Raw genomic sequence first — 19,831 nt, forward strand, 5'->3', positions numbered from 1 at the left:
ATGGGGGAATTGGAGAGAGGAGAGAGTGTGGGGTAGTGGCACTAAGCAAAGAAGAATTGAGAAGGCCGCTAGCAATTAAAGGAAGCTGCCTGCAATTTTTATTTATTGGGCTAAGGTCCTACCAGTAGTGGGTGGGAGAATGATTAAAATTAATGGCAATAGGGGCACCTGGGTGCTCAATAGGTTAAACATCTAACTTCGGCTCAGGTCATGACCTCGATGTTCATGAGTTCGAGCCCTGCGCCGGGCTCTGTGCTGACAGCTCAGAGCCTGGAGCCTGCTTCTGATTCTGTGTCTCCCTCTCTCTCTGCCCCTCCCCGGGTTGTGCTCTGTCTCTCTCTCTCTCTCTCTCTCTCTCTCTCAAAAATAAAATAAAAACATTTAAAAAATTATTGGCAATAATAGTGTGGCCATTAGATGCCATTAATTTATCACTTACTGTATGCCTTTCCCTGTGCAAAGTGCCTTGTAGGCATTAACTCCTCCTTTCTTTTCAGCAGCCCTGTGGCATGTGTTATCATTAGCTTCTTTCTACAGGTGAAGTAAGGCTTCCAACTATTAAATACTAGGTCATACAGGGGGGTTAAAATCCAGGACTCTGGTTCTTGGCCATTACCCATAAGATCACTGGACTGAGTCTCAGTCCTTCTTCTGCCATTAACTTCTCTGACAACAGGCAAGGTTTCTAATCTCCCAGGGACACATTTTCCAAGGCCTGGTGCTCACTAAAGAGGTGGTAAATTGAATCTGTAGAATGGGGCTGATTCTAATTCCTCTACTTCTCTCTCAGGGTTGTTCTGAGGCTAGATGAGAAAATATTTGGAAGGCATTGAGCATAAAACAAATGTGAGCCAGGACACCACTCTGTGCCTGCAATGGGTAAGCACTGCTGGTCCCATAAACTGCCTTCGGTCAACATTTATGGGTAAAGCAGAGCTTAAATAATGCAGCTTTTTCGTTTTCCACAAAATCTTACGGTGCATATTGATTCTCCTAAATTCCTAGAGTAGTTACTTTATTTATTTATTTATTAATTACCAGGGGAAAGCGCGAACACAGTCCCTCATTACCACAAATTATGCAGTCGAGTTTCCCACATTTGGGGAAATCGCAGGGGTCAGCACATCCGGAGTGCAATGGATAAGCCTCGCCCTGGGAAAACCACCTTTGTGATCATGGTATCTCCCCTGCCAGGTAAGTATAGAGTAGTTACTTTAAACCAAACCTCTTGTCACAAGGATTCACCAAAATGGGGGGCAGTGTTTGTTATGTACTCATTCTTAGAGCATTTTGACAGCCCTGTAAGATTTTTTTTAATCTACTTTACATTAATATGAAAAAAACCCCAAAGCCTCACAGTGTGACTATTTGACATGAGATCTGAAAATGGCTCAGAATATCCTGACACAGAAATCCAGGCAGAAGATTGGCTTTAAAACTGTACTCTAAGGAACGTGACAAAATGATCTAACCAGATATGACATTTCAATTCACAACCACGCCACCATTCAGGTGGCCCTTTCTGCTTTCTGAGAACTGTAATTTATTCATCTGTACAAGAAGGCATGCACTGTAGTGACGTCCACTGGCTGGTTGATTCTTCTGGCCCGACTTTCTTGCTATTGCGTCATTCAGCATCATTAACAATTACGTTACTTCTGAAGGCATTCATATTTTCAGTTTTACTTAAAGGTGTACCATCCCGTCAAACATATTCAGTAGAAAGAGATACTTTTTAAAAAAAAAAAAACAGCCATTGGTAAGCATGGCCCCAGTCTGTCTGAAATTTCTCACAACTGCTTGCAAATGTATAGGAATCAGTCCTGGGAATCTCTGATTTATAATACCTACTGATCCTGGACACTTTTAAAGCTTGTTTTCTATCATTGACATCTTCCATGTGCAACAGAGATAAACAGCAGCACAAACAGAACCTTCTAGTTATTCTAGCATCAGAGATTTATAGCAGTCATTCCAGGACTCCAAATAGATTTCAAAGGCAAATAAAAAGCCATGATGGCATCAAATGAATAGAAAAGTCCAGGGGTTGTAGGGTCTGGTTTCTCTGTATCCAGGGTAAGACAGTCTAGGAGTGGTCCAGGTGTATCAACCAATTGGTCTTACCCGCCCCCACCCCTCTAACTTCATAGCATAATGCCTGTCAGGACTTTGGACCCTCTTGCACGGTGGTTATGCATTCGGACCCTGGAGTTGGAAACCTGGGTTCAAATTTTCTATGCTTTATTAGGGATGTGACCTGGGAGAGCCAGGTACCTCTCTGAGCCTCCCTTTCCTCTCTACATGTGAATAATAACATAAACTAGGGCTGTTGTGACTATTAGCTTCACACTTAGTAGAAATTCAATCAATACCAGTAGACATTATTGTTCTTATTACCAACGTCATTACCAATCTCATCACTCTCCTATACACTGATCTTATCTATGCTTGATGTGTAACATCATGTCCTAGAGGACTATAGAGCAAGATGGGAAATTGTTGTAGATGTGAGCTAGCTTAAAATGATACCCGACTTCTTTAAACTGCTTGAATTAGTTCACATCACTGTAATATGGTAGCTTTGTTGTTTCATAGGAAAAGATTGATTTGGAGAACGAATAAATGAAGGAAATAATGTGTGTTTTCTTAAAAACAAAGTGACAACAAAAAAAGAATAGATGGTAACAAGATCTGAGATGACCAAGTAATGATCAGTAGCCATCTTTCTGAATAAACAGGATGGACTGAAAACGAGTACCATCATTGTTAACATAGCATTTGAAAGTTTTCTTAGGTTTGAACCACCTTCTTGAGAACTTGCTCACGGTGTCGATTTTCTGTCCTCTGCCAACTCACAATTAGAGGTGGGTAGAATAGCCCACTCCTTCTCCCCCAGTTGTGGCCTCCTCATGGTGGGGTCAGAATTGAAATGGCTTGCGGCGCCTGGGTGGCTCAGTCGGTTGAGTGTCCGACTTCAGCTCAGGTCACGATCTCGCGGTCCGTGAGTTCGAGCCCCGCGTCAGGCTCTGGGCTGATGGCTCAGAGCCTGGAGCCTGCTTCCGATTCTGTGTCTCCCTCTATCTCTGACCCTCCCCCATTCATGCTCTGTCTCTCTCTCTCTCTCAAAAATAAAAAAAAAAAAAAAAAAAAAGAATTGAAATGGCTTGCCATTTGCAGTTGTAATGGCATCATACTGATCCTTGACATTCATTCTGCTTCTGTGACTCTTAGGACTCAGGCTCATTTGTCAATGAACTTTCATCTGCTAAGTAATGAGTATATCAGTTGTTTAATATCATGGAAGTTTCATCTAGGAGCCTTTCCTTTTTTATTACTAGAAAGATCTCTCCTGCCCCTCCCCTTCTTCCACCATGTAATAAAACAGAACCTACCCAGTGTAGTACACAATTCAGGATTTCATTATATCCTGCTGGATGGGAGACACTATTTACACAAAGATGAAGCAGCATACCTTCACAAGATTATTTCACATGAGGAGAATGTGGTTTTATATAACAAAATACATCTTTTCCCACTTGGTGAGCAAACTAGCTGAATCAACATCTTCTCTCAGGAAGTCAGGACATTTCCTCTGACTTTAGAATTCTGTTAACAGTGTCCACATGTACTCATGCACGGATGCATGCATGTTGGTTCTGTGGTACATATATAGCAATCTTTTCGCATATCTGCACATCACATGAGGGATAAGCCCAAGTTAGGTGACTCTCTTAAAGGTAATTTAAAACCATAAAGACCAGTAGCTTCAATTTGGGAGAAAAAAAAAGAAAAGGACACCTGTTCAAAGATTCAAGTTCTGTGCATTACTCTTCTTTTTCCAAGATAACATATTAAAGGGCTACAAATGTGAATTTTGGGGGGGTCCTTTCAAACTGAATCACAAAGCTCTGCAAATTGGGATTTCATCCAGTTATCCTTCAAACTGTGTTTATTTTAAAGTTCAGATCTCCATAATATATAGATTAGGTTAGATATCTGTAAAATTTATTTACATAATCCCTAAAAGAATTTTGAAAAATTATGTTCCCACTTCTATATAGTTGACATCTAATTTTGTTCTTATTAAAAATCTACATAGTTCTTGGGGTGCCAGTAGGTTAAGCTTCTGACTCTTGATTTCAGCCCAGGTCATGATCTTGTAGTTTGTGGGATCGGGTCCTGTGTTGGGCTCGTGCTGACAGTGTGGAGCCTGCTTGGGATTCTATCTTTCCCTCTCTGCCTCTCCCCACCCACTCTCAAAATAAGTAAGTAAGCAAACAAACAAAAAATCTAAATAGTTCAAAGAACATAATTTCTGGCAATACATATTTCTATTTTAAAACATACCCATTGTATCCATTTTTAAATGAATCCAATGGAGTATTCGATAATCTCTATCTTCCATTAAAAAGTAATAAAAGAGTTCCTCTTTAGCAGTTGGAAATTTTACATGTGATTTTTGTTTGGTATGGATTTGTGTTTCCATTGTACTTCCATCACAAAATTATACCCTAATACAATATTTTTTTTTATATTGGAAAGCATTTTATCAATCACCCTATTATATGTATGAATATATACGTTTGTAAGTTCAAATAACTTTTACCCATGACCCTAATGTTTTAAGTGTCAAAAATTTATTTTGGGTTGGGTGATATTATTAGTAAATATTTTTAATGCACAATTGTTCCAAACAATATAAATGTATTATACATTTTAATAATTATTAAATTTAAAAAGTAAACATTTTATTAGAAATGTGTGGGGCTTTTTCTTCAATTAGTTTATATATTTTTGTGGGGGGACAAATATTACTTATTTCTAGAATGGGCTATGATTCAGCCTAAATTCTCTTCCCATTTTTCATTCTATAGATGTGCTGAGAAAGCTTGCTTGCATAAATGAGTAGATGAGAACAGATGGAGTTTTGTTATGGCAATGCCATTAATTTCTTTGAATTCCTTCTGAGTTCTATGTCCTGATCACATCGTGATCTGTCATCAGAAATTGCTTTTTAATGGTCCATCAGCTGATGAGTAGATTAGGACTTTTCAATATTATTGAAATAAAGAAATTGTTAACCTCCTTATATGCAAAAGAGTGCATTACTCAGGCATTAGAATCACTTGCTTTCAACGCCAACAACATCAATATTTCAAATGGTCCCTTTTTAATTAGCAACTGAATGGTTTTGCCTCCTAGCAATGTATTGTGTGGTGATACCTGGGATGGAAAGGAAGGATGTTTTTCTTTTGTAAAATGTGAATAGGTAATTAAGAAAGAAGACAGCCGGGTATTTTCACTTGTAGAACATTCTCATAAATTTTAGGCAAATGTACATGTGAAGGTTGAGAAGTTGAAAATTTATTTCCTTAACCATTATCCCAGCCACTGTGCCCCTCCAAGAGTTGTTGTGCTCCTGTAAGTGTGTATGTGTGTCCCCATGTGGGTATTCTGGGCTGTACTCGTTTCACCCATGTGAGTCCTTGGATCAGTGTATAAGGAAAAAGAAAGTGGGAGGAGGATTGGTGGTGGAAAGAGACAGAGATTAGGAGAGACTGGTGTGTGTGGGGTATTCAGGGATGGACACTTCTATGCCCCGTCTATCCTATACTAACAAAACAGTGCATTTCAGATAAGCACAAGTCACACTGTCTGAATAACCAGTGAGAAAAACGGTTGACTGGCTCCATAATGCTGGAATTATAAATAAATCTACAGTAAGCCTCACTTGTCTTCCCTTGATCTCATGAGATTTCCAACCATTTATTTCAGAGGTTTCCAGTAAGTCTTGTGATACCTTTCCAGTTCAGGGGCACAAAGGAATGGCAGACATCATGCTTCTGTCTCAGATCCAAGAGGTGTGGATGAAAAGGAATGTGATTTAAAAAAAAAAAAAATACTCGCCCCGAGGGCTTGCATAACTCCAAAGCCCTTCAAGCCGCGGGAAAGGAATCAGACGGGACAGAGACAAGTTATATCAAGAAATAAGCCACTTACAATGAGCGGGCCGCGGTTGTTCTCCCGGTACTTGTTCTGGAAGAAAATGTAAACGACGGTGGCAGCCAGGGAGTAGAGGAAGGCAAAGACAGCAACCGTTACGAAGAACTCGGCAGAAGATGAGGAGTCACCAGTCAATGCCAGCTTCTGCTGCTCCTTCCCTTCGCAGGTGGGCACTTCAAACGTCACCTGGTGTAACCTAAAGTGCCAGATGAAGGAGACTCTTTACAATGCGATGGAGACCAAGTGAGGGGCTGGGTGTCTACATGTTCTAAAGCAAAGCAGGGGTGATTGGGGAGTTTTACGGCATGCTTCTGGGAGAAGTTCATTAAAGAAACTGAGGTTACCGCTGGAAACATGGAAGAAATGTCACAGGAAAACATCATTCCACTGGGTTTCCCAGTAGCTAGTCACTCTAGACAGAGGGGAGGAGGGGAGGGAAAGGAACCTGAAATGACGATAAATTACACTATATGACATCCTCCTGCTCAAATTCCCCAGTGCTTTCTCATTGTGCTTGGACTCAATCCCTAACTCCTTGATAAGACCCAGCAGGTCTTACATCAGGTCCTTATGGCACAGTCCTGACTTGTGGTCATTTCACTGTTCCCTTTTCCTCACTCTGTCCCCTGACATTTTCCATAGCTGGCTCCTTCTTGGTATTCCTGTGTCTGCTCAAAGGTCATCTTCTGGGAGAGCCTTTTTCTGACCATTAAGTTAAAACAGTTCCTTTCCTGTAGACATTTTCTATCCCATTGCCCTGGTTAACGTCATTCATAGCACTCATCACTAGCCACACTGTTTTGGTGATGTATTTAATTCCTTGTTTTCTTCTGTCTTCACTGCCCCTTCCATGGTGATGGAATCTTGATTTTCTTCTTCTTTGTATATCTTGAATGACTGACACTTGTTAGGCATTCAGTGTATAGGACTTGGATAAATGAATGAACATTCTTGATTCTGTAAGATGACAGATCGATACTAATTTGATTGAACTTTCAGAACTTCTATTTTAGAGAGTAAGTTCTATTAGGAAAGCATTCAGGCTCAGTGTATTACCTAATAGAGAAAAATAAGGTTTGGGGGCTAATACTTTCTGCTCAATAAATGACACCTAAGGAAGTATGTTATAGCCAGTACAGTAGCTCATGTTGTCAACTAGGTGTTAAACTGTAATTTAATATAGGAGCCAAAATTGTGCTTCATAAGAAATGAGTAAATTATTCTTTGAGTATTAGGGAGGCATTTGAAAATAGCCATAGCAACGATATCAACAAAGTGCCACTTGGCAAATTATCTACGAAAGTAACAATAATGATAAAGCCATCGGTGAACCTGGTCATTGCCCAATTTACGCATAGAAGGTTTTTTTTTTTTAACTAAGCAAAACTTGATGCCTTTAAAACAGATTTGTTGTGTACATTCTCTTATACTTTAGATAATACTATAATGATAAAATAGTAATGACAATAGCAAACTAACATTGGAACATTTCTTATGGCCCAGATAATTGTGTTTTATGTTCATTGTTTAATTGAATGCCCAATGGCAACCCTATGATGTAGGCACTTTATTGCCCCCTCCCCCTTTACAGAATAAGAAGTGGGCTTAGAAAGATTAAGTAGTTCATCCTAAACCACAAGGCTGGTAAATTGGGCAGGGATTTAAATCTGTGCCTGACTCCAGAGCTTGACGCTCATGGGCCACTGGCATTGCATTCACTAGAGGCCTTGCTACAAACATACATTCCAGGGCCTTGTGCTGGATCTAGTGAACCAGAATCTCTAGGGATGTGGCTCTGTTGACAGCTAATGCAGGGACGTGCAGTATCCCTCAGATTTTTATTTCTCAGAAACCCAGTCTTTTCTACTATTGCCTGACTTGAGAAAGAGCTGTTTACACCATCTACTTGATCCTGCTTGTATTTACTGAGGCTCCTCCTGCTTCTCACCCACCAGAGAGGTGTTCTGCTTTGTAGCCCAATTCAGTAAAAGAGAAGCATTCGTCATGGTCACATTGTGCAGTTCCTTTCCTCCCCTTGCCAGAGATATTAAAACATTTCTCCATGGTTTGGTCTGTGGGAAGGCTGAAAAATGAAATGGACTTAAAAGGTAATCGTGCCAATGATTCTCAAATAGGTGATTTTCAGGTAATGCATACCTTTCTCTCATGATTTCATAATAGGTCATTATTCAACAAATTTTTAGCAAGTGGCCAGTAGTTCACACAATGGCTAGATGCTGTGGTAGAGTGAGAAACGTAGGACGGCCCCTGCCTGTGTTGAACTTCAAGTTTAGAGAGAAAATACAGGTTTCCTGAGAGGAGCCCGAGGCTAGCCTGGGGCGGGGTGGTCAATGTAAAATACCCTATGGAAGTGACTTTTAAGCTGCAGCCTGAAAAATGGGTAGAAATGATCCATATAGAAAGTTAAGAATGAAAACACCATGAAATATGACTATACATCCACCAGGGTGGCTATAATAATAATAAAAAAAAAACAACCCAGTAAGATTGGAATAGCAAGTGTTGGCAAGATTGGGTAAGAATAACAAGATAAGACTGACATAACAAATTCTAATTAGACAGAATTGGAACTTTCATCTATTGCTGGTGGAAATGTAAAATGGTGCAGCTACTTTGAAAAAACAGTCTGGCAGTTTTTCAAACGGTTAAACATAGAGTTAGCATATGATCCAGCAATTCCACTTCTAGACACATACCCAAGAGAAACGGTAACATTTGTCTGCACAAAAACTTGTACAAGAATGTTCACAGCAGCACTATTCATAATAGCCCAAAACTGAAAACAACAAACAACACAAATGTCTATCGATTGATGAATGGATAAATAAAATGTGGCATATCGATGCAATGGAATATTATTTATCAATAAGGAATGGAGTGCTGAGCGAACCTTGAAAGCATTCTGCTAAGTGGAAAAAGTCAGTCACAAAGGACCACACATTGTATGACTCCATTCGTATGAAATGTTCAGAAAAGGCCAATCTATGGAAACAAAGAGTAGGCTGGCATTTGCCTAGGGCCAGGGGGACGATGGGAGAATCTAAAATGATGGCTAAGTGTTACAGGATTTCTTTTTTCTTTTTTTTTTTTTAAGGTTTTATTCACTTTTTAGAGACAGAGACAGAGCATGAGTGGGGGAGGGGCAGAGAGAGAGGGAGACACAGAATCCGAAGCGGGCTCCAGGCTCCGAGCTGTCAGCACAGAGCCTGACGCAGGGCTCAAACCCATGAACTGTGAGATCATGACCTGAGCCGAAGTCAGACGCTCAACCAACTGAGCCACCCAGGTGCCCCTGGATTTCTTTTTTGGGTGGCAAAAATGTTGTGGAATTGACTGTGATGATGGATGTAGTGATGTGAATATACTTAAAACCATAAAGTTGTACATTTTAAGTGAATGAATTGTATAGTATGTGACTTACATTTCAGTAAAGCTGTTAAAACATAGGCCGCAAACAGCATGCACCAAGACCCTGCATAGGCCAGGAACACAGCATATGGGGAGAGATGAAATATGTCTTGGAAAACTGGAACATGGCGGGAAAAGGAAATGAGTGGTTTCAGATGAGATGGAGAAGTCCTCAGGGGCCCTCACTGTTGGGTATTGTGGGCCAGGTTATAGTTTTGGGTCTTTATCTTAAGTCAAAGATTGGAAAGATTTTCCTATAATGAACAACATGTAAAACAAAAATAGCAGGCAGGGCTATGTCACCTGCTGCAACGATTCAGAGGTACGCACACTTGCTTTCCAGATGCCAGGATTAGCGGTGCTTCTGATACACCAGTTCCCTCAGCTGACGTGCACAGACTGGGTCTGCAATGTTGGTGTGCGGTGGGGGTGGCAGGCAGCGGGAGAAGAAAAGAATTGGGTGTTGGATTTTTTTCCCTGTGCAATCAGCTGAATATCATTTCCCCTATCGCTAACTTATTACGTTGATTTACAGTAAATGTTAATTGTGGTTATCTGTACAAGGCACAGGCACGCAAAAATCACTAACAAATCTGCTGCACTTATTAACGCCAGTGATTTATAGCTTGGTATTTGGCCCACCAGTCACACTGGGGTGAAATCAAGGGAAAGAGGGGAAAAGGAAGTGCGTTCTAAGCTAATGCCTCGTCCGTGGAAGGGAGTAGGGATCATTTATAAAGAACGAGCATGTCAGCTCAAAATAGTCTGAGCATAATAATTCATAGGACTGAACATTTTTAATGCTATACGATTGGTATATATTACTAAACACACACATTTTAACAGAGAGGGTCTTTTAAGCATCAGACAGATATACACGCGTAAATATGTATGTTTTATTCTGGAGGAAGAGAGTTTATAGTCAGCAAGTGTTCAGCAGCTGTAATAATTTTGGAAGCAAGTATCATTCATTTAGAACCTAAACAAGGGAAGAACTGTTCTGTATAGCCAGAGTGTGTCAGTTGACAGAACCTGGAAGCCAAGGGGACCACCTCTGATCCCATGATGAACTCGTCATGAAGCAACTGCTGAGCCTGCAAAAGGGACCAAATCCAACTGTGTTGATTTCAAATGTATAATTCCCTTCAGGGTGGGCCTCAGTCAAAGGGTAATTGCATTTCGTTGGGTCTTACTGCATTGTGTCTACCAAAGAAAAGCGTCCATGGTAGAGTAGATTTTTAAAAAATTTTTTACCAATGCATAAACAACACGTAAACATCTCACTGCTGCTTCACTTACACGAAAGGGGCTGCTAGGCACCCACAGCTTTTAGTTCTGTTTGTGGGGCCTGGAAAAATATTAAGCAAGTTGGCACTGCTTTATTAATGGAAATATTTACAATAGCAACCACTGACATGTTTCAGCCTCCAGGCATTGTGCTAGCTTCTTTACTGACATGATTCTCATCTAATGCTCATAACGCCTGTCTTAGGTAGGTGCTATTACTATGACCGTTATACACAGATGAGGAAACTGAGGCTTGGAGTGTGTAGTGAGCTTGCCTGAAGTCATGTAGCTAGTGGAGGGCAGGGACGAGGCTTGAATGCAAGCAGATTAGGTGGAGCCTACACTAATAACTACTGTACGTTCCTGCCTCTCCTTCTCAGAAGTTACGGCATCCTTAGATTTCTAGCTGAATGTCTACAAAAATGACCAAGCCATCTCGGAGTGTCTGCGTGGCTCAGCTGGTTGTGTGTCCAAGTCTTGATTTCAGCTCAGGTCATGATCACATGATCGTGGGACTGAGCTCCGTGTAAGGCTCTGTGCAAACAGCTTGGCGTTCTCTCTCCCACACATTCTCTGTGTCCCCCTCTTTCTGCCCCTCCCTCACTCATGCTCTCTCTCTTCCTCTCTCAAAAATAAACATTAAAAAAACAAGGTTCCCATGAACAAGTTTTGATCTAGGTCATTCTAACATTTGCTTCCAAAGCAAGCAGAGGGCAAATGAACTTGAATGCCTCGTGCACTGAAATTGTGATCATTGTAGGACCTGTGGTTCTTTACACAAAGTGAGGTATTCAGTACAGGAAGACACAGATTCATGTGTATGCAGCACTGTACCATTAGGGGCATCTGGTAATAAGAGTTTGAAATTATTGACATTATCTTTCACCTGCTGCAGAAGAAAAGAGGACTAATGCCTCTAACAATGTATCTGGGGGGTGGCTCAGGGAGGGACAGGAATGACATGTCCCAATGGTGGCGGTCCCCCAGGAGCAAATGTGGGAAGCATCAAGGGTGTTGGGGAGCAAACTGCTGTTACAGAATTTCTCATCCCCAGAATTAAAGTCGCCAAGGGACAATCAGAGGGCAACTGGCAAATGGTGGTGCTAAGCACGTTTCTCTTTACTTGATCATTTTCCACAGCCCCTGTTTCAATATCCTTTTATCAGCTGATAGAGACTTTAATCCTCTTGCTCCTTCTTTTTCTCTCTTCCCAGTATAAAATATTGGCATTTGTCTGGTTTTAGATTGACTTTTCTTTCACTAGCCATATGTGTATGCATAATAAATGTGTTTGTGTGTGCTCGTATACACTCACACACACCTCTGCTTGCTTAGCCTAGATGATTCACAGCATAAATCACTACAAAATCCTGAGAGTTTAGCAACACGTTCACACACTAGATCTCCTTTTTTTCTCTCCAGCAACCTTCTCCATTCTATAGATGAGGAAGTTGGAGCTCAGTCATCTTGAAAGAATCATCAAAGATCACCCAGTTGGCATAGAGAAGGAGCAAACTTGGAAACCAGCTCTGAGGTGTTTTTTTTTTTTTCTTATGATGCAAATTCCACCTCTGAGTTTTCCAAACTACTGAATTCTCCATTATGCTCAAGTCCTTCAATCCTTCAAGAGGGATGGGTTGAGCCCCATGGGCCAGTCATTGGAGAAGCCAAGCAATGAGTTGTGAGGCACTAGAGTTGAGATTTTCTAGGAGGATGGAAAGGACAAGTCCCTCTGTCTTCCATGTCCCTGGTTTTCTTACTGTACCTGGAGCAGGGCAGGGGACAATGCTATATGGGATAATGACAATTCTACCACTACTACTGCCACTGCTGGATGCCAATCACCAATGACACTTATTGCCAGGCCAGGCACTATGCCAAATGCCTTCACATCTTATCTCATTTGGACCTTCAAATCTGATGAAGTGGGTACTATTTCTCTTCTGTTAGTGGTGAGGAAAGTGAGGGGATGAGAGGTTAAGTGACTTGTTGATGTAAGGGCCTGAAAACAGAGACTATCTGACCTCAAAGCTTTTATTCTTAAGCTCCTATGTGAAACAAATACAGTGCTATTATTTTTTCTTAATCCCTCACCTGTCTACTGACTTCTTGGACAACTGCTCGATTTTCTGATTGCCTTCCTATGGCTGGCTTTCCCTTTTGTCACTTTCAGTTGTTTTTCAACAGATGAGTGGTCATGGGATGAACGTATGGAGGCTGTGGCCTTTCGTTCCGCTGCTCCCCTGGCTCATGGGTGATTTCAAACTGGTTCTAAAGACTTGCATATTGATTAGAGCAAGGTTTTCCCTTATGCCACCAGCTCGTTATGAGGCATGTTTCTATGCTATGGTCAAAATCTGGGGAGAATGACCTCTCAGGGCTGCAGGTATAGGATCTGTTTGGGGTGGAAAGGGCAGAAGATGGGGACAAGGTGGGGACTCAGAACAGTCTTGGGAAATACTCCAGTTGCAGTGAGAACTCAGAGAAGGCTCCAGTACTTGGACTTAGTTGCTAAAGTTGGAAACTTCAGCTTGAAGTTGACGTCCTCAGCTTGCCAAGGAGAAGGGACGGAGTTTGTCTGAGACTCAGGACATACTGACCTACTGATACTGATACTGATACTGATACTGATACTGATACTGAAGTATCAGTATATGCAGGATGCCTCTGCTGACTAAAAGGGTCATTACCAGACTCTATCCAACATCAAAGCAAGCAGAAATATAAAACAATCTAGTTCACAAACATCCTAGGAGTGCCTCAGGGATTCTAATGATGCTGTTTGTTCCCAGGAAGGTCGGTGGACCTGTACTCCCGTCTGCTAGAACTAAGAGATCTCCAGCTTCCTTATCTTCAGGTAAATGGCATTTTTTGCCAGCCAGAATCATTTTTGAGACATTTTTGTCCTAACTTTAGTTGAATCAAAATCAGCTTCATCTCTTGTAACAACAGCATATATTCACTAAAAGTGTTTTCTTAAAAGACAAAAACAAAGTGAAAGACAAAATGCTGTACTTCGGCTCTTAAACACAATAAGGGCATTTCTCCTTGATGTGATTATGTATCAAATGTATTAAAGTTTATTGTCTCCATAGGAGGAACTTTCTTTTTTTTTTTTTCAAACTTTTTAAAAAGTTTATTTATTTTTGAGAGAGAGAGAGAGAGAGAGAGAGAGAGAATGAATCTCAGGCTCCAGGCTCTGAGCTGTCAACACAGAGCCCTATGTGGGGCTGGGGCTCCGGACCGCATGATCATGACCTGAGCCGAAGTCAGAGGCTTAGCTGACTGAGCCACCCAGGTGCCCCGATAGGAGGAACTTTCCATTACGTTCTGTGCTCTCCACTTTACCATTAGAGAAGGTAATTTTTTGAAGGACAGTAATAATACATCCTGAACACAGGGAACTGAGTTAGACACTGGAAAATGCTATCAAGGTTACTGCAAACAGTGCTCTCTTCTGCACAATTTCTTGTGCTTGCAACCATGAGGACATGGCTGGAAAGTGACCGTCCCACCCCCACCCCACCCCCAACCAGTTTGTGGCTTTCATGTCTACTGGCCAAAAAGATACTTATCCGATTTACTGTAAATGTATTATGTTAAGAAGGATCTTTTCAAATTTCATCCCCCTCCCCGCAAGTTTGTGTTTATACAAACATTTCAAAATAAAAAGACTACAAGGTGATTAAGAAGAAATGGACTGGTGGAGGTCACGGCATGTCCTACAGTGGAACCAAGAGAAGGAAACTCTATAAAACCCATTAAAATGGCTTGCAAAGAGGCACTGCCATACTCATGAAGCTATGATTTATTAATTTTAGTTTCTGCAAATAGAATTTGAGTCATAGAGGACTCAGACTGACTCTACATTGTCAAATTAAAATAGATAATGAGGTCGTTATCTGTATATTGCAGAGAAAATCCTTTTTTCCTATCTTGTTTGCCTTCCTTGAACTGTGGTACTGTACTCAAGTGAATTATGAAACAAAAATAGTTCCAGTTTTCTTTCTTAAACTTAAATGTCCACATAACTGTCTATCTATCCATTTTATTTGGTTGGTATAGAAATGTTTTATGAAAAAACAATGTAAAAGATTTGACTAAAAGAGAATTATAACATTAATAAACACAAGGTAGCATGGGTGAGGGCAGCAGAAATCTGTCTGATTTTACTTTTTGTTTAAATATAGGTCAAATGGATTTGATTCATTAATTCAGTCAAAATATGCTATTTAAAAAATTCAGTCAAGGGGCGCCTGGGTGGCGCAGTCGGTTAAGCGTCCGACTTCAGCCAGGTCACGATCTCGCGGTCCGTGAGTTCGAGCCCCGCGTCAGGCTCTGGGCTGATGGCTCGGAGCCTGGAGCCTGTTTCCGATTCTGTGTCTCCCTCTCTTTCTGCCCCTCCCCCGTTCATGCTCTGTCTCTCTCTGTCCCAAAAATAAATAAAAAAAAAAACGTTGAAAAAAAAAAATTTAAAAAAAAAAATAAAAAATTCAGTCAATATAGAAATGTTAATAGGAAAATGTAAGCTCCGTTATAATTCCATCCTCAGTATTAACAACTTACAATAATGAAAATCAAACAGGGTTTTTAACTTGCTGTTTATTTAATAGTATGGTTAATACATGTGCTTTCTTTAAAGGAAGATCTACCTTATTTTTAACAGTCATAGAATATATGCATAGGATAGATGAATTACAGGGCCAGAATTTTCTGTATAGTTACATTGTGCACTTTCACAATAATTTTTTAAAGGGTCCCCCACTGGTGGACATTTTGATTGTCTTCAATCTTTCTCTGTTAAAACAATGCCTTGAACATGTTTTTTGTTTTGTTTTGTTTTTTTTTTGTGATCTTTGTATGATAACTTTCTTTGCATAAATTTCTACAAGCAGAAGTTCTGGGTAAATGAGTAGATTAGTCAGGGTTCTCTAGAGAAACAGAACTAATAAAGATATATATTTTAAGGAATATAAGGAATTTATTTTAAAGGATTGGCTCATATGATTGTGGGTCCTGGCAAGTCTGAAATGCATAGTGCAAGCTGGTAGGCAAAGGATTCAGGCAAGAGTTGATGTTACAGTCTTGAGTCCAAAGCCAAGAAAACCAGAGTTTCTGCATTGCAGTCTGAAGATAGAATGCCGTCTTTTATAGGAAACTTCAGTCTTTGCTTCTAAAAACCCTCAACTAATTGGATGGAGTGACTCACGCCCTGGAGAAGACTGCTTTATTTACTTAAAGTCAACTGCTTGTAAATGTCAATCACATCTAAAAAAAAAAAACAACTTTATAGAAACATCTAGCCTAGTGTTTGGTAAAAACCTGATCACTATAGTCTAGCCCAGTAAATACGTAAAATTAACCATCACAAGGGGTATGGATGGATTATTTCTAGGGTCTTTGGTAGGAATTGCCAAAAGGCCCTGCTGAAAGGTTGTAGGAATTTGCACTCCCATAAAGAGTGTACTGAGGTTGTCCCATTTGCTTATTGTTTTTCTCTTTTAAAAAGGCTTTTATTGGGGTGCCTGGGTGGCTCAGTCAGTTGAGTGTCCAACTTTTGGTTTCGGCTCAGGTCAATATCTCACGGTTCATGGGTTCAAGCCCTGCATTGGGCTCTGAACTGACAGTTTAGGATTCTATAATCTTTTTTTTTTTTTTAATGTTTATTTATTTTTGAGAGGGAGAGACAGAGCGTGAACAGGGGTAGGGGCAGACAGAGGTGGAGACACAGAATCCGAAGCAGGCTCCAGGCTCTGAGCTGTCAGCACAGAGCCTGATGTGGGGCTCTAACTCACAAACCATGAGATCATGATCTGAGCCGAAGTCAGACACTTAACTGACTGAGCCACCCAGGCACCCCAACAGTGTAGGATTCTAAAAGCTGCCTGCTTAGGATTCTCTGTCTCCCTGTCTCTGCCCCTCCCCTACTTGTGCTCATGCTCTCTCTCTGGCAAAATAAATAACTAAAATTAAAAAAATAAAAATAAGAAAAGTTTTTATTATAGAAAATATCAAATCTACATAAAGTAGAGACTATCATACTATCACCTCCATGTTTCTGTTCCCTGTGATAAACCATCCCCAACTCATGGCCAATCTTTTTTTATCTCAACTACCACCCGGTGCCTCCCACCATCACCTCTTTCCCACCAGTGGATCATTTGGAAATGAATACCAGACATCATAGAACTCCATATTCTGTAAATATTCAGTATGTACTGATCAGAATTCTTAAAAATACAACCACAACACTATTAAATTCAAACCTCAATTCTTGGGGTGCCTGGGTGGCTTGGTCGGTTAAGTGTCTGACTTTGACTCAGGTCATGATCTCGCTGTTCGTGGGTTTGGGCCTGCATCAGGCTCCGTGTTGACAGCTCAGAGCCTGGAGCCTGCCTCTTTTTTCCCCTCCCTTGCTCATACTCTGTCTCTCTCAAAAATAAATAAATGTTTTTTAAAAAGTTAACAAAATAGTTAATTGTTTATATCATCAATTATCTGCCCAGTGTTCACATTTTCTTTACTGTCTCAGATGTTTTTAAGTGGGTTTATTTGAATCAGGACCCAGAAAAGTTAGTTCATTGCATTTGGTTGATATATCCCTCTGATCTCTTTCAACCTAGACTCTACCTCCCTCTTTTTTTCCCTTTGCAATATGTGCAGTATGAATATGCAGAAGGAATCTGGCCCTGTAGAGCCCCCTCACTTCTGTTAAGCATCAGATTCAACGATAAGACTGATACTCCTACATGGTTTGCACCTGTTTCAGGTGGGCGATGAGAGGAGATAGAGAGGCATGTGAATAAGAGCAGTGACTCCCAGCATTTTAGAGTTTTTGGATCAGTACAACTTCCAGGAGAAATTTGGTACCTACCAGAGAGTTATCAATTTTTTATTTAGCCAGATGAGGTGAGGACATTCAAAACAAAAATTATAATTAAGAAAAGTAATTATTATTTAATATCATCAAAATTTCATAAAGCAAAATATATATGGATACCCCAAAAGCAGAAGGGGAAACTTTTAGGATGAGAGCCAGTCATTTCAAATGGAAGAGCTCCCAGAGTCTAGAGCCTGCAGAATAGAATCTGGGAACTATTAAAAGTGAGAGAACAGATTCTGGGGCCTATCTGTGCACCAATTTTTTTGTGTGTGATCTTAAGTAAAGACTGTTCTCTGGGTCTCCATGTTCTCAAGTTTAAAATGAGGGGCTGATTGAAGGGTTCTTAGGAAGTCTACAGATGAATTTCAGGGGTTCATGATGAACTTCAGATAGCTTCATAATCATAAAAAATCACTTATATGGGTCATGTTTCATAAGTTTATCAGATTCTTAATAGGTCTCCTAATTCCAAAAGGGTTAAGATTTACTAATCTTGATTTTGGTGACTTAGTGCTCTAAGTGGAAATAACAGCTGGGTTCTAAAGATTTTATTCAAGCTATTTCATTGGTCTACATTTTGTCCAATGGATGGTTCTTCACCCTACCCATTATTTACCTCATCTACTCTTATACCTGGGGACAACATGCAGAATATTTGACAACTCGTCCATTCAATGACCTACAGCCCTAGCATACCTTCTTCTATTTGTCTCCATTGGGACCCAATGGAGCACCACCTTTCTACTTGTTTTTCCTCCAACTGGAAGGCAAGATAAAGTAACTCCACCAAGCACCAGCTATGTGATCTTAGACAAATCTTGTAGCAGTTTTGAGCCTCAGCTTTCTCACTGCCTATTTCTCATAGGGGTTTTGTGAGGCTCAACTAAGATTGAAACATTGAATGAAAACATTGTGTTTATTTTAGTTGGCATGTATTTGGCAACTACTGTCACTATTCTTAGGTGTGCCAAGAGTTTCCAAAGTTCAAAATTCAAGGTGTAGGCCTAATTACTAAAGTGGACCTTAAAAATCCAAAATGCTTTCAAAAAGTAGACTTCAAAGACCTGGAAACACGGCGTGTTCTATTACTATTTTGCTTTGTCAAAAAGCACCCTATCAAGCACTATTTGGTCATCTGTTGTTGCTTGCTGTCATTTCATTCTGCACATAATAGCTGGCCTCGTTGAATGTTCAGGATAGGGAACCTGGCAGAACCCTGGGTGGGCAGGAAATTCAATATATCTGCCAGATTATAACAAAATAAACAGTAACTGCTTATACATATAGAACAAAATGCAATCTCCTTTAAACCACCAAAAAGCTATTGCCCCGTCAAGTGGCTATGGAATTGTAAATTTCCAATTCTTCAGTTATTAATATCACCATAAATACACAAATCCTTTTGGGAAAAAAATGTCTGAAGACACAAGGCAACACTGTTCATTTTAGTTAACTAGAAACCACTTGTTCAACATATTTATCAGCTCAGGATGGAAAAAGTGCCCTTTATTATCAGCAAATATAATGTCATCCATGTTTCTGGTGCTTTGCCAGCAACCAGGGGATTAATCATACCATTTTCAAGCTGCAGTTGGAACATGACATGTAGGAATTCATTTTCTGCACCGCGACCAGAAATTTTTCAAAAACATAAATCAGAACATGTCGCTCCCCTGCATCGAGCTCCCCTCCAGTGCCTCCCCTTGCACTTGAAGCTATATCCAAACCCCTGGCCATGGCCCACACGGACCAACCCAACGTCACTTGCATCTTGCCCGCTTGTTTGCTATCACCACACCACCTTGCTTCTTTTGCTTCCTAGCACTTGCCCCACGCAAGTCCTGGGGCCTCTGAACTAAGCTCATATTGCCTGCTGTCAAGTTCATCTCTTCATTTGGGTCTCAGCTGAAATGTGACCATCTCTGGGAGGCCTCCCCTGACCATCTAATCTAAAGAGGGTGTTCCACTGTCATTCTCTATCACATCATCTCGTTTTACTGCGCTTATTTTACTTGGTACTCTGATTATCTAAATGGTTGACGTTATCCTGCTTATCTGTGTCTCTTCCCCTAGACTATACGTAGCAGGAAGGCAAGGATCCCATTTATTTTGTCTGCCTCTCTATAACTGAATTCTACATTGTAACTGGTTCAGGGTAAATACTCAAAAGGTATTTGTCAAATAAAGAAGAAAGGCAGGGAGGGAGGGAAGCAGAAAGGATAGAAGGAG

General features: G+C 40.5%; 1 protein-coding gene and 1 non-coding gene across 4 annotated transcripts in view; both read right to left on the bottom strand.

The window, feature by feature from the left end:
• SYNPR (synaptoporin) overlaps window positions 1-19,831 on the bottom strand; it is a 315,165-nt gene that overhangs the window by 42,989 nt on the left and 252,345 nt on the right. For all 3 annotated transcript variants that reach the window (XM_058726300.1, XM_058726299.1, XM_058726301.1), the window contains one exon: window positions 6,001-6,199. In XM_058726300.1, the coding sequence (XP_058582283.1) occupies window positions 6,001-6,199 (199 nt within the window). The remainder of the gene's footprint in view (window positions 1-6,000; window positions 6,200-19,831) is intronic.
• Window positions 1,039-1,202, bottom strand: LOC131511266 (U1 spliceosomal RNA). The gene has a single exon (XR_009261459.1). It is a non-coding gene; the product is annotated as a U1 spliceosomal RNA (small nuclear RNA).

Source organism: Neofelis nebulosa, chromosome 4 (assembly GCF_028018385.1).
Source record: "Neofelis nebulosa isolate mNeoNeb1 chromosome 4, mNeoNeb1.pri, whole genome shotgun sequence".
NCBI classification, from domain to species: Eukaryota; Metazoa; Chordata; class Mammalia; order Carnivora; family Felidae; genus Neofelis; species Neofelis nebulosa.